Source organism: Scardinius erythrophthalmus, assembly GCF_964197995.2.
Source record: "Scardinius erythrophthalmus genome assembly, chromosome: 13".
Taxonomy (NCBI): domain Eukaryota; kingdom Metazoa; phylum Chordata; class Actinopteri; order Cypriniformes; family Leuciscidae; genus Scardinius; species Scardinius erythrophthalmus.
Window position 1 is genome coordinate 19,695,500 of NC_138233.1, and position 15,261 is coordinate 19,710,760.

General features: G+C 39.4%; 2 protein-coding genes across 5 annotated transcripts; both read right to left on the reverse strand.

The window, feature by feature from the left end:
• Positions 1-11: 11 nt before the first annotated feature.
• On the reverse strand, positions 12-5,813 carry nkrf (NFKB repressing factor). Of its 3 annotated transcripts, none has more exons than XM_081383227.1 (3): positions 5,482-5,813; positions 4,270-4,394; positions 12-2,813 (listed from the first exon to the last, which is right to left on the reverse strand). In XM_081383227.1, the coding sequence occupies exons 1-3, from the start codon at positions 5,622-5,624 to the stop codon at positions 598-600; spliced, it is 2,484 nt and encodes an 827-aa protein (XP_081239353.1). In that variant the 5' UTR covers positions 5,625-5,813; the 3' UTR covers positions 12-597. The 3 variants fall into 3 exon arrangements, with proteins under 3 accessions (XP_081239353.1, XP_081239354.1, XP_081239352.1); XM_081383228.1 differs by lacking the exon at positions 5,482-5,813 and adding an exon at positions 4,661-4,953; XM_081383226.1 differs by lacking the exon at positions 5,482-5,813 and adding an exon at positions 4,629-4,947.
• On the reverse strand, positions 5,770-12,449 carry arr3b (arrestin 3b, retinal (X-arrestin)). 2 transcript variants are annotated; one of them, XM_081383229.1, is made up of 15 exons: positions 12,364-12,449; positions 11,102-11,135; positions 9,549-9,579; positions 9,365-9,425; positions 9,173-9,217; positions 8,534-8,727; positions 8,389-8,448; positions 8,223-8,299; positions 7,999-8,134; positions 7,803-7,887; positions 7,579-7,651; positions 7,284-7,421; positions 7,014-7,118; positions 6,694-6,743; positions 5,775-6,238 (listed from the first exon to the last, which is right to left on the reverse strand). In XM_081383229.1, exons 2-15 carry the CDS (start codon positions 11,107-11,109, stop codon positions 6,201-6,203), a joined length of 1,101 nt encoding a protein of 366 aa, XP_081239355.1. In that variant the 5' UTR covers positions 11,110-11,135; positions 12,364-12,449; the 3' UTR covers positions 5,775-6,200. The 2 variants fall into 2 exon arrangements, with proteins under 2 accessions (XP_081239356.1, XP_081239355.1); XM_081383230.1 differs by lacking the exon at positions 12,364-12,449 and having other exon boundaries at positions 5,770-6,238; positions 11,102-11,178.
• Between the last annotated feature and the right edge of the window lie 2,812 nt (positions 12,450-15,261).

A 15,261-nucleotide genomic window follows, 5' to 3' on the forward strand; every position in this document is an offset into this window, starting at 1 on the left:
CAATTAAGTGAACTGGAAAGTGGACCATGACCAGACTAAATTTAATGTGTCAAAACAAGCAGGCTGGTTGACAGTATTCACAAAGCAAACAGCTTCACATGGATTGCTGCTCGAGAATTGTCATTTGGAGATAAATACTTAATTCTACAATCAACAACCAGAAAATGAGAAAAATAATGTTTTGTAATTACTTCAAGGATATTTTTATATTTCAATTGTTTATCTTACAACAGATGAAAGACTGAGTGAATGATATATTGTCCATTTTGAAAGCAGAATAAAGTGGAATGTCATGTGCTGCCAAAAGGCCCCAGTTCTAATATCCATGTCAATAAATATTCATAAGATACATGATATTACAAAGTTTAGTGAGTAACATGATTTGTGTTCATCATATGACTTATAGCTAACCTACAGTAAATCTGGACATAATTGGACAAACTGGTAAAGGGAAGAAAAGGGTACACATTGTACACATTGAGAATTGAATTTTTTTTTTTTTAATTACACTTTTCGGGAAACAAATTAACAGGAAACGTAACAAGTAAAACTGTTTTTCTTTTATTAATAGTCATCTCAGAGGCCCGTTGAGCCCAGTCATTGTGAAGCCTGAGGCTTCACCAGTTCATATCGTCCCACCTGCCCTTCCTGTAAAAGCTGACCAATCAGCTGTTCCTTCTGGACTTTGCGGCTAACAACAAGAAAGCGTTGTCTGCCCTGTCCGTACGATTTGCTGCGCAGCCCGTACCTTTGGGATATCTGGTGGATCTGCCGGCGCTCTTCATTGTTGAGCTCCGTAGAGAAGCGCAGTTCATCTTGACGGTTTGAACTCACATAATTCCGAATGATTTCCTCAATATCGCGCTTAGTCAGATTACCTTGCCTATCCATGCCAAGTCCTTCCCTGTTATACTGCTCTTTGACTTTGATGGGTTCAGCAATGCCCTCTCCTTCTCTACCCAAACCACCACCCGTCCAGCCCATCTTACGGAGTAGTTGGTTACCAATGTTGTCCTCCTTGATCTCCTGCCGCATAGATTCCTCGCCAGAACGAGCAATGATTTGATTTCGGGAAATTGCATCCACATTGCCCTCCTTCCTGAGGTTGGACTTCACCACAGCCTGTGTACATCGAAGTGTGGCAAGGGCCTCCTCTGCTGCAATATGTTTCACTGTCTTTTTAGGCCCAACGCCTGCAGCCACGTACTTCCCATCTAGATAAACTTCACACTGCCAGCGATGGTCAGGCAGAACCGTGAATTTGTAGTCAGCAAGCACTTTATTAAATTGAGCAGTATCATTTATTATGCAAATAGCATTATCAGAGTTTTCAAGAATCACCAATTCACCCAGATGTGATTTCTTGCTGCTTTGCTGGGTGTATCGACCACTGGGCTGGTCCAAAGTGTGGTTCCCTCCAGAAAAACGCTGCTGCTGCTGCTGCTGCTGCTCTTGTTGGCGAGCAGTCTGGTTCATTCGCAATTTCCTCACCGCCTCCTCCGCTGCTGCGTGTTTCGAGCTCTTCTTGGTCCCTCTGGCTTGTGCCACCAGCTCACCCTGCAAGTACACACTACAGAGCCATAAATTGCTATTGTGAACCGGGTCAAATGTGTAATCAACTTTCATGCGGTTGAAGGCAGCCGAGTTGTTGAGTATACAGATGGCGTCGTGTGCGTTCTCCATGATTACAAATTCTGTCCAGTGTTTGCTTTGGTCAGGCTCATACTGGCCCTTGGTACTAGGAGACGGCTTGTCCTCCGGGTTGCGAAGAGGTGGGGGGAGGGTAGGGTTTGGAGTGTTAACTTGGCACACCACCATGTCATTGACGCAAGTACGCTTGTACTGCCGTTGCAAGACACGGACTTCCACCGGCCTCATAAACAGCTTGACAGCCTGTTCTGATGCTCGGTCTCTGGCACCGTTCTTGCTCCCAGAGTACCCGGTGGCAAGGTACACACACTGACACCTCAATTCACATGCATATCCGTCAGTGGGTACTTTTCTGTTCTTAGGAAGGTCAGCAGGTGGAATATCTCTTAAATTGACATAGATGTACTCTGGGTTCGTCTTGCAGGCCTGAATGCTGCGGCTTAGTATGAAATTGTAATTTGGGCTCTCAGGCCCACTCATGAACGAAGGATTTCTGAGGGTGATGAGAACGGCTGATGATACTCTGGTAATAAGCCTCTGTTTTTCGTTAACTGTTTCTGGAAGTATAGAAGTCGGCAGAGAGGGTGTAGGGAGAAGGCCAGAGCCGCCTCTGCTTGGACCGTCGTATACCCTGCTGAAAGCCTTGCTGGAAGTCGGCCTATCCTGATGTCCAAATCCCAGTCCACACCCTCTGCTAACCCAGGCTCCAGACCGTCCAGCACCTCCGTATGCCTCAACTCGGACTGCCTGTGAGAATGATTCAGACTGTTTGGCATGATGAGCCTCATAACTAGCTGTGTATTCCTGCTGCACTTTGCACATGAAGTTCTGGGTACTGCTGCCATAGCCAAACCCACTTCTGCCGCTCGCAGCCACGTCTTTGGTTCTGTTCTCAGGCCAAGAATCATAACCGTACATCCCCATCTCAAGGCAGCCAGAGGAGGAAGAAGGGACATTGTCATGTTTCCCATTATATGGCTGATGATATGGTTCCTTCGGTCTTACTTCATTCATCTCGCCCCTCCTGCGCTCCTTCTCATTCTCTTTTTCGTCGGTTTCTCCATTTCCACTGCCGCAACTCCCACCACTCACAAAGTGTACTGGCTGAAATCGAGGTCTGGGAGTGAATTTTGACACAGGCATCTTCCTCGTGGGCTCTTCACCTAAAATATGAATAAAAGTCATATATGATTAAAATATCCATTTACATGCAAATATGATCATTTATACTGCCGTTTTGTTTACATGCAGAATAAAATATTTTTTTAAGTCCCCCTGTAGTCAACAATTTTTACCAAAATGGCATATCTAAAAAATATTTCCTGTGACAAAAATGTCTTCATGCCTTAAAATAGCTTGAATGTCACTACACCCTTGCTTCATTCAGTATACTTGAATTCCACTCACTCGACTCATACATGCTCGTCTACAAGTCGACGTATCAGAATGGTAATGCGTATCGCTAACGTATCGCTCTCTACAAGGTCGGACACATAACGGTGATTAATATGATTAGCCTTTTGCTAATAATATATTGCTAATGATACACAAACCATGTTCCCATTCACCATCTCAAAGTCAGACAACTGCCTTCTAAAAATCAGCATCCTTAGAAACGCTTAGAACAAGAATGCCAGTGGAGAAAGGTGTATAGTTCATCATAACAACATATACATTATGTATATGAATGTAATATCATATACATAATTCACCCGCTATATTGCTAAATGTACCCGATTTTTCAAATAAACAGAAAAATATACCGGGATAACCTGGCTTCTCTTGAGCCTCCCCTGCTTCAGAGCAGTCATTGTTTGTGATATGCTAAAGCCCGCATGTTGACGTGATTGGTTACAAGGTAGTTTTGTGACGTAAGAAACACCAGCGATTTCAAACCCCGATTTTGAGACAGAGTTTTAAGATGAAAATATTCAGCAATGATGTTGACACATGAATTTGCACATGGTTTGTCCTAAATAGAGTTGTCAAAAAGTACCAACTTTGGTACTGAACTTTGGATCTTCACAGATTGCTTACATAGATACACAAGGGAGCATTTAAAAGCAGGCGTCTAATAGACCGTCTATCAGCGGATCCCTAATATATCCGCTGATATAGGCCTACGGATCCACTGATTGACGCCTCTTTCAAACGCTCCTGTGTGTATCTATAAGCACTCGTTGAAGAAGTCATTGTTGATCACTGTAACAAATCACAGACATATATTTTGAGCACATCAACACAATGGTCAATCAGTGGTGTTTAAGTGTTCAACAGCGCTCAAAATGCTTGAGGGAAATGCAGGTATCGTCACATTTTTCAAAGTTCATTACCGACTTGGAACCAAAGTTGGTACTTTGACAACTCTAGTCCTAAAGCATTTATATGTTTAGACATATAAACAACATTAAAAACGTTTCACCACAGGGGGTCTTTAATTGATGCCAAGCACCCACAAAATAACTTTTCAAATGCGGAATAATGTTTGTTAGTATGTCAGATAGATAGATGGATAGATAGATAGATAGATAGATAGATAGATAGATAGATAGATAGATAGATAGATAGATGGATAGATGGATAGATAGATAGATAGATAGAAGGTATTGACAGACTTACTTCCATCAGATGAACCTGGTCTCTTTTTTGATTCAGCATTGGGGACTAGTTCATATGAGGGCATTTCACCAACATCAATCCCTTCTGCCATCTCAAGCACCTTGAGCATTAGATGGGAGTCATATCTGCCCATCAAAACAAACAAAACAAAAATGTACAGCCACAGTATTGGTTGGCATTACTAATGCATAACTTTACAATTAATGTGGTATGTATAAATATGGCATACACTTGCATATGCTAAATTAAATATGGTATACAATTAACTTGCCCAATGACTTACACTAAGTATGCACTCAAACCCCTACGAAAAAAAAATAGTTAAACAGCCCAATTATCATGATATATTCAATCCCCACCTGCATCCCAGGAAAACGTAGTTCACCCATACCATCGACAGGGCCAGTAAATTATCAAGAGCATTTCCCTCGTACTCTTTAACGTGTTTCACTATGAACTGACGCCTAGCGGACCACTGCTTGTCACTCTCGTACTCCTGACGATATTCATCGATATTACAGGCCCGATTACGCGGGCCAGCGGGTTTACGTGAAACACGCGGACCCGTTGAATGATGTCGGATCATCCCGGTGTCTGACGATAGCGAGCAGCTAACCGGAAACAACGTAGTTCGCACAACATTGCATGCTGGGCAGGGTTGCCAGGTTTGCAGGGGTTCGCTTCAACCCGGGAAATACAAACTGTGTTAAAGTAGCAACACTTGGCAACATTACTGCTGGGTGGGAACGTCACACGGCCCCTATGTTTTACGGAATATGTAAGCTAGCTAATAACAATCACGCAAATCTAAAGTCAGATACTTTTTCGGTTTGCGTAACGTAAATTTAACAAAACAGTAACGTTCGGATTTGAAATCTGTACTTGGCCAGTTAATTTATTATCATTTATGACATTTGACAACATGATTACAGACCTCGCAACAGTCTGTACGGATTCACAACAACGTTAGCCATATTTCTCACAAAGTATTTGTATTTTAATTAGCACCTGAATATACAGCGTTCGTCAAGCACTTTGCCATACATTTGTTGTTTCCCCTTACGGTTAAGTAGTCTCTTTGGATAAAACTAAAAACGACGCAGTTGCATTTTCATTCTCTCACACCATTCTTCAGTTTTGTCATGCTAGTTATGCGCATTATTGTGAACTACTCGTCGATGTGCATAGCATAACACTATGTGAGAAGCTTACCTTTGTCGTACAGCAGCTCTGTTAGGTGCTCTTCTTGATTGTATAAAGCCGCTGCGCTTTGAGGCGAATTTAGACGCACAAACTAAACTGCAGCTTAGACTGACAGTGCTAAAGCTAATCCACTCAGGAAAAGAGACACGCATTCATAATCTACTGTTACAGTAAGTGCACATAACAAGCACACTCTATACTTATACTTATAGGCCTATGCAAAAAAATAAAATAAAATAAACTGTTCCGCTGCATCTACATAGTCATCATGATGAATGATGAGGAAAGACTTTGGGAGTGGTCCAAATATAACAGTCCAGTTTTTATTGATTTCCACCATCACCACAGCCAGACAAAAAAACATTCAACAACAAAAATAAAATTACATATACAATTATAATAATAGAATTAAAGTAAATGTATTACTCCCTGATATTTTACAAATCTAATTCACATACAAAAAGAACCTAAAACACTATTAAACTGAGTTTCCACGATAAAGGCATAAGAAATAAACATGACAATTTAAAAGCATCAGACCAATGCTTGATTTCAGTGTCATTGAGTTCACCTTTGTATGCAAGGCCTTTAGGCCATGTTTAACAATATACAGCTAATTCCTTTTACACAGTTATTTGCAACAATTATAGTCTATGGCTCATGAAATGGGGTTGTTTGGTATCTGCATCTATTCCTGAGTGTCTCTCGTCCTGACTTGCTCCTCACCGTCACTGGCTGTAGAATCTATTCGAGGTTGATATCAGTCCTGGAATAAAAAAGACATTACTTTAACAATGGCTTTAAATCTTTATATTATGACTATATGTATATATTTATTTATGAAGATCAATTTTGTTAAAGATTCAAAGTCTAAGATTTAAAACAAAAAGAACATAGAAGAACACAAAAGAACATTCTGTCTGAACATTAGAAAGAAGTTTACGTTGATACTTACACTTCTGCTCAGTTTGACAATGCACAAGGATGCAGTTAGAAGACAAGAAAAAATTGCACTTTTTAAGTATGTTTCATAGCAGTGTCATTTAAAAAAAATGGTGTAATGTTTATTATTTGAAATTTTGAAAAAGCTATGGTCACAAATACAGAACTATCCTTGGAAAACTGGGCTGTATATACACCACACACACACACACACACACACACACACACACACACACACACACACACACACACACAGATATCGAAGAACAGAAATCTCACCTGCTGGTTTGGGTGACATTAGAACCAGGGGGAGTTCAACGGTAATATCACTGTGAACAGAAGATAAACATGACTTGAGTACTCTCACTGCTCACAAAGCTAAAACACAACACATCATTAACTACTGAATTTATTTTCACTGTTGTTTAATGACAATGTAACTAAGCAGAGTGTTTCTTGTTAAGTAGTTTGGGCATCATCAATGGAAATATATTCCATAATGGCAGAACAAAAGTCATCAGAGATAGAAGAAAGTAAAAGGCTCTTCACCACTGAGAGTCCAATGACAATGAGTTGAAAGAAAATATGAAGATCTAAACCTTGATGTGAGGCTTCCCAAGAGACCACCTCCCATCATGAGGGTAGCCTTTATTTTGTAGGAGACAATGACGCCTTGGATTTGCTTATCCATGTCAGGTTGCAGACTGCAGAGAGAGAGAGAGAACGAGAGAGAGATGCAGACGAGTCACCTTGTTTTTCTGTCATTTAAAAAAAGTGTTGTTTTTTGTAATGTATAAAAATACAGAGCTGTTATTTGGACTATGAACATGAAGATCTGTCTGATGCTTTTGTAATGAAGATTAACTGACATTGTTGAAGAAGCCAAGTTGGTATCTTCATCTTTCAGTTTGCCATCCAGTGCAAGACCGAGTTTCTCTCTGTTATTGGCCAGCAGAGGAGTGACACTATATTCCTTCTCAAAGGTGGAGTTTGCATTAATTTGGTCCCTGTAACAAAAGATCTCAGAAAGTTCAGATCTCAAAAACAAGTAAAAACAAACCTATAGAAGTTTTTTTTTTAATACAACATATAAAAGATGTATAACACTAAAATCCAAAACAATTTTAAAGATGACAAATGCGATGTGGAGGTCTTTGCACTCACCCAAATTCTTCATTCAGGACACATTTGTGGTATTTGTCCGCTGAGTAAAGCACTACATCTGTAATTTGGTAAACTGAAACACACAATAAGATAAAGTTTATTTTGGATAATTGTGGGCAACACTTACACTTCTACTTAAAGACAATAACGAATCATTCTTAAGAAGCTTAAATGGATGAAGACTGGCTGTTTTGTTTATTGATATGAATTATAAAAATACTTACTACTGATTTTGACTTTCTTCACTACTTTACTGGTCTCATTGTTCACTTTGACTTTGATAGGGATGGGGTCGCCGTGATAGTAGAGCTGAAATGATGAGAAAACAGCAGTGAATAAAGGAGAGACACAAAACTGCATATGATGGAATATATAGATATTTCTTAAATAATCTAAAACAGGCATTTAAAAATACTGTACCTCCTTCTCCATGGAGGCTTCCAAGTGAATTGGTTTGTCTGCTGTGATAAACTGTTTGTTGAGATCGGCCTTGGGTCCGGCTGTTATCTCATTTGGTGCATATTGGATTTTGCGGATGACCAAACGGCAAGTGTCCCTATATTGGTAGAGATACCAGAATCAGAGTGAAAATGTATTCATTTCTTTTGATAGTATACTTTGTGTTAAAATAGAGCAGTACATACTTCTTTTCAATTTTCTCATCTATGCTGTCTGCTTCATTTGCAATATAGGCTTTGACTTCATAGTCTACCCCGCAAGGCTGTAAAAGTAAACATATTACATATTAGAGAGACATAGACATCTGTGATTGCATTTGTGTGTGTTCTTCATGTATTTCTGGAATTGTACCTTCCCGGCATCCTCTGGTGCTGGCTGAAGGGACACTGAGCATGGAAGATGTACTGGAATCTGAGACAGAACAGGAGAGACACAAATGAAGGACGTCCTTGATTGTTTTCTCAATGCTTAAGCAGATGCATAAGTGTGGATTTACATCAAAAGTGAAGGGATGTCCTTGATCTCCAGCTTTCTTCAAAAGCGCTTCCTGCATTGGTGTATTTGGGGGCTTGGTTCCCTCAAAGGGATACATCTGTATGCGCTTTATCCAGATGTCTTTCCTAAAGGAAACTCCAATCACATCCAGATCATCTTTTCCATAGCGGAAGGCACATGCAAGCTGTACCCACACTGAAAAAATAAAATGTAATCTTTAGATGAAGTGTCTAAATGAATTAAGTTACCAACAAACTTTTCATGATATGTGGCCCTGGACCACAAAATCAGTCACAAGTCGCACGGGTATATTTGTGGCAATAGCCAACAATACATTGTATGGGTCAAAATGATCGATTCTTCTTTTATGCCAAAAATCATTAGGATATTAAGTAAATTTCCTACCGTAAATATATAAAACATTTATTTTTGAGAGTGAATGCAGCACAATCGCGAACATAAATGGAATAGGCGATTTTTTTGGCACCCTTAGATTCCAGATGTTCAAATAGTTGTATCCCGGCCAAATTTTGTCCTATCCTAACAAACCATACATCAATGGGAATATGATGTATAAATCTCAATTTCAAAAATGTGACCTATGTGACTGGTCCAGGGTCACATTTATATTAAATCATACCTTTCCTTCCATTAAGATCTGAAGGATCAATCTTGAGCACCCCATCTGAGAAGGAAATTACAGGTTGTTTGAAATATTGCACATGAATAGAAAAGTGGTGTATATAAATTTACATGTATACATTTAATTAAAAAAGAGAGAACATCACAATCTTGAGGAATAATACATTTTTCAATGTAAAGTAGAACATACCAACTGAATCGACTTTATCCACATGGTCCACAAAGTCTCTTCTCCCCAAATAAAGGCAAAGCTGTAATAAATAATGACTGAGATGATTATCGTGTGCTTGTGTTTTAAAAATATGTTGAGAGCATGTACATGTGGAGCAGATGACAAGTAAAGTGAGTTGGAAACGGTATAAATGGAACCTTACCGAACCATTTCCACTAGTCTTCTTGAAAATCCTGTAGAAACAACATTCAGTCTTATTATAATCATTGTTAAGCTCAATTTACTATTTTAAAGGGGATGTGTGTAGTTTTTAATGTAAAACAAAACATTGCTTTTGGCTGAGACACAGCAACATCTCCATTACAGTATTTCTTAACAGATGCAGATCAGCCAATGGCATGAGTTTTGGGGGCGGGGCTATCTATTAGTCTGACCAATAGCAGATAGTGAAGTGGTTGGGAAACCTGTTCAAACTATTTTTTGCAATTTTGTCTATTGTCTGATTTAGTGTTGGCACAGAAATGACATATTTCACCTTTAAATGCAAGAGCTGTAATTATCAACAGTGGTGCAATGGTTTGAAAAGTAGTCTTCAATCTAAAATCAAGGCAATTCTTTTGTTCACATGTTACTACTCAAACCAGCCTGTGCTGCGATTAACCAGCACTGTCCCGCTGTCATGTCCTGTTACAGTCTGAAGGCTACAGCTCTACCACCTCTGCTGCTTAGACTAAATTAGTAGCAAGTTGTTTCATTTGAGTTTTGTCCGAACAAAATGACTCCCAACTGGTAATAACACTTTACGCAATCACCAGGACACATTTACTGTTCGCAGATAATATCCAGTTATTAGATAGAAGCTTGTTTCACATGGAACAGGATGCCTTTGAGGCAGAACTTGATTTCACTCCTAAATCAAGATCTTTGTTAATCTTAGAACAACATTCCAATCAACCAATCAGATTTGAGGGACAAGTTACAGTTTATGTCAAGTTTAGGCTTACAACCAGGGTTAGGTGCTTCTACATCAGTGTTATTCACCTATCATTTCCCTTTGATTTTAGGGATAATTTAGGGGGATGATTAGGTTTAGGGGTAGGGATATGGTTATGATTAAATTTTTGGACAGAAATATTGTTCCAGGATCAGCAAAATACGTTGAACCAGGGACACGTCTAACTCGGCAAAATCAGGACGTGCTGCTTTGAGTCTATACTGAATTAGTTAATGATATAACTCACAGTCAAATAGGGAAAATCCTGCAATGTTGGCCATTACACATCACTGAAACTAACATGTTCTGTTGGTCTCTTAAAAAAACCCTGTCCTGTATTTTAAACAAATATCAGTATATGTTGCTTTTGTATGATATGACTTGTTAGTCTACATGAGGTAATATAGTCATCTGCATAGGCTATGCTAAGCTAACAGCTTTGCACTGTTACTTTTAAACTCTTGTGGTAATCCTGTCAATCCATTCTAAAAGGGATTTCTTATAATCTGGTAATCCACAAGGATTGAAGACCAAAAAGACTTCTACAGATTTACTACTACTAGTGAACAGAGTGTAGGAGTATTACACGAAGGCTGCTTAAGAGGTGTATAAAATATTTAACAGTCTGTAGAATATGGTGCAGTTATGTTCAATCATGATCTAATGCCTTTCATTTGCCTGTTTGATGTTTTAAATGTCTTTATGCCTCATATTTCAATTATTTGCAAAATGTTAGGATAAATAAATATGCTCAAACTTACTTTGTCATGGTTATGGAAAGTCAGTTGAAGATTTCTGAAATGAGAAGTGAAATGGTTAGTGTGTAAAACTTGCCAGCAGAGGGCAGTCGTTTGATTTAGCAATATTTGAAAGAACCAACATCCTGCCCTGAATTGAGTACAGTGTTTGGAAAACCATTCATGTTTATATGTTGTCCCGCTGAGATTTCAATCCACTAGGGCTAATCAGGGAAGAGGAGATTAGCATAACGATAGACTCTTCATAATCCTCCACAGAAGCTGCACTCAGGATTAGCTCTTATCTGTTTTTAATTTGCCTCTGTGTATGAGGCAAACTATTTCAAACCTGGGAGAACATCTGAGATATATTTTAAAGGAATTGCAATGAACATTAAATTACAATTAAATGTGGGACTGTTGGGCCTATGGAAATATTTCAATATAAATATATTACATGATATTTACAGCAGCTTAGTAAATTAGATAAATTAATCACAATTTATGTGTTAATGAGTACAAATAAATCACATGAAATATAAGACACTTATTTACCCAGCGAAACTCAGCTGTCATGCTCTTGTTTAAAAGTGTGTTTATCTTCTGTTAAATATATTTGTTTTGTGTGGTTCCAAAGAAATATAAAATGAATATTAACCTTTTGTTGGACATTCTAGAGAAATTAAACACAATGAACACAATAGATGCAAATTCATATGTTGACTCTTATCGTTCTCATGATCAGTCGTGGATATTCTTTATATAGATTACCTTATTTTGTCAGGTTAAGGTTATGGCAGTTAGCACCAGGATTAGGTTCAGAAATAACCAGAAAGCAAACTTCCATAAAACCATAATAACAACTGATGCTCCTCAGGTCTCTATTGTATTTATTATGCCACATTTCAGTCTCCCTAAAGCAAGAATTAGACAAAAAGTGCACAGACTCAAATCTCAGAGGGTGCTCAACCACACACACACACACACACACACACACACACACACACACAAAAAAAAAACAATCACAAAAAGGTAAAAATCGGCACACCACAGCTCCATAAACTGAAAATGTAGGCCTATTTATTACATGTTCTCACCAAAAGTGACATTTTGAGCCATGTGGCTCTTCACAAATCTAGTGTGTCATTTTTTTCCTTTTTGTGAATCTTCCCAAAGAAGACATGAATGCTAATGTTCACACTGAACAATCTCATATAAACTGAATCCAAATCAGCTCAAAGTCTATGTGCGTTTTTTCAGTGTAATGACAGTCCAGGTCTTCTTACCTGTGTCCAAGTTCCTGGAGAACGTCCTCTGCTTGACTCTTGATTGTTGCACGTGAGCACTGTTCTGTAGTGTTGTTGGTTTGCTATAGTGTGTTTCCCAGTTAGTCTTGTCCGCCTTTATAGTGCAAACTCTCCTCCCTCATTTTAGTCCCAATCCTCTTAGTTCATTAGTCATCATCTTTTTCTGGCTACAATGTGTATAAAAATAAACACAGAATTGGACTTACGGATTAGCTATTGAGAAGTACATGGTATGAATGAGAGTGCCAGCCTCGGGGTCATATGGTTGGATGACAGAATTGTAATTATACGGTTACATCTCTCATAATAGAGCTCCACCACTAACATAGCATTTAGGGCATGTACTCACTATGGCCTCATCAGTTTTCAAGTCATGAGGCCTTCACAACATAACACAACATAGGCTACAGTACTTTCATCTTTAGATGATGAGCAAGAACAGGCATCATGTACACTCTGCTTTAAAACTTCTGCTTGCATTGCCATTGTATCATAAACATTCAAATGGTTCTCTTGGCATTGGTCTTCTAGGTTTTAGAGAGAATGGGGTGGGCGTGAGACTATTTTAGAAAAGCAGTTAAAGGGACATTGTCATTGTACCCTCATTGTACCCTCATTGATTTGTATTTGTGGCTGCGGCATATAGTACAAACAGCTGATTGGCTGCACAGTATTTGCGCCAAACAATACACGACGACACTCAACATGTCTTTGAAATAATTATCTGAAATTGACAGTGAGAAACTAATATCAAAAATAAATAAATTCATACACAATATATACAGTATATATGTAAAAAAACTATTTTTTTTGTATGATACTGCATCCATGCCACTAGGTGTCGCTATTAGTTGTTTTATATGATGTGTAGCATTCCTAAAACACAAATATCTGTGCAATTACAACAAGGTATTATTGTTTTGTAATTATTGGGTATTGAACAGAAACACAATTTTGAACATGTTGTTATTAATGGAAGTAGCGACCGATGTAATCCATTTTCTGAGGATGAAAGAGAGAGGATCAGGCTGGGACCTGGCTCTTACCACAACTCACACCTGCTATAACAGATGGTCTAAGGTTATCGGGCTTGTGATCTCTGTTCGGGTGGCATGTCAAGGTGTTTTTTTTATTTATTACTATTATGCTGCTCACCAACTAGTTAATCATATGAAATCTATGATTACTTAAATCAGGTAGGCTATATCAACACATTTGTCAGCTGAATGCACATAGCTGATAATAATATAGCTGTAAATAATTTCTAAATAACCAGGGCTAACTCTAATAGACACTTTTACACATGCTGACTTTGATTGTGTGTGTGTTCAACAGGGCATCAGTTAAGCCCCTTTCAAACAGAGATTCCGGAAAATACACGGATAAAGTGACCCGGGATTTGACCCGGGTTCGTTTGATTTTGGTTCATTCACACTGCCAGTGATTTTCCGGAATCAGAGAGTGCGTTCACACACAACCCGTAAACATCCCGTAAAGACACGTGACATGGATGTGACATGTAATGTCTCAGCAGTGTCTTAAGTTAACTTATGAGCTGCGATTTCTCTCTCGAGAAACCACGCTTGTGCATTTTTTAGCGCAATTTTCCACCGGACAAAATTGCGCTTGTTAACTCATGATTTCTGTTCTGTGCGTCTGTGCGCACCAATCTTGCACTTCTATCTACTCCTCAACCAGACCACCTAGAGCAGGGATAGACAACTCCGGTCCTGGAGGGCCACTGTCTTGCAGAGTTTAGCTCCAACCCTAATTAAACACACCTGAACAAGGCAATCAGTGTTTTCAGGATTACTAAATAGATACAGGCAGGTGAGTTTTTATCAGGGCTGAAGCTAAACTCTGCAGGACAGTGGCCCTCCAGGACCGGAGTTGTCTATCCCTGACCTAGAGACTTCGGGTTTTCGGCATTATGTTAAGGAAGGTCTAATCTCGGGAACGCACAAAAAAAAATCCAGGAAAGATTTACTATCTCTTAGTGTTGTGATCCCATGAGGTGAGAAAATTGCGCTAAAACACTCACTGAGTTTTTATTACTTGTTTCTCTGATTCGATCATAAACTTGCGCATTAGGCCTACGTACTGTTTCACAGCTGGCAAACGATCCCGGCTTCAGCGTCATCGCTACAACACGGCATTATTACGGCTTTTGTTCACACAGCGCGCGTTCCGGGACTGAACACGGCAATGTTACTAGGTCCTCAACACGGCATCGATCCCGGCATCAATCCCCGGTCGAGTTTGCGTTCACACGTGACAGAAGGCGCTCTGGCAATTTGCTGGCAATTTCCCGGGTTCAAAGCGCTGTGTGAAAGGGGCTTTAGATGTGATCTCCTTAAACACAACTGCTCATGTCTCTAACCCTGCTGGCCTGAACAAGGTCAGAGGTCACAGGCACCAAGCACTTTCCTGCCATTCACCTCACTTTTCAAAACATGTGTGGACCTCCACATCAGCATAAGCAAATTAGGTTCTAAAACACTTCAAGTATAAGCTGTTTTTAAGAGTTAGACTTATTGACTATACCCTAACCGGATATATACACTATATTGCCAAAAGTTTTGGGACATCTGCCTTTACATGCACATGAACTTTAATGACATCCCATTCTTAATCCGTAGCCGATTTGGAGTTGGCCCACCCTTTGCAGCTATAACAGCTTCAACTCTTCTAGGATGGCTTTCCACAAGGTTTAGGAGCGTGTTTATGGGAATTTTTTGACCATTCTTCTAGAAGTGCATTTGTGAGGTCAGGCACTGATGTTGGACGAGAAGGCCTGGCTCGCAGTCTCCACTCTGATTCATCCCAAAGGTGTTCTATCGGGTTGAGGTCAGGACTCTGTGCAGACCAGTCAAGTTC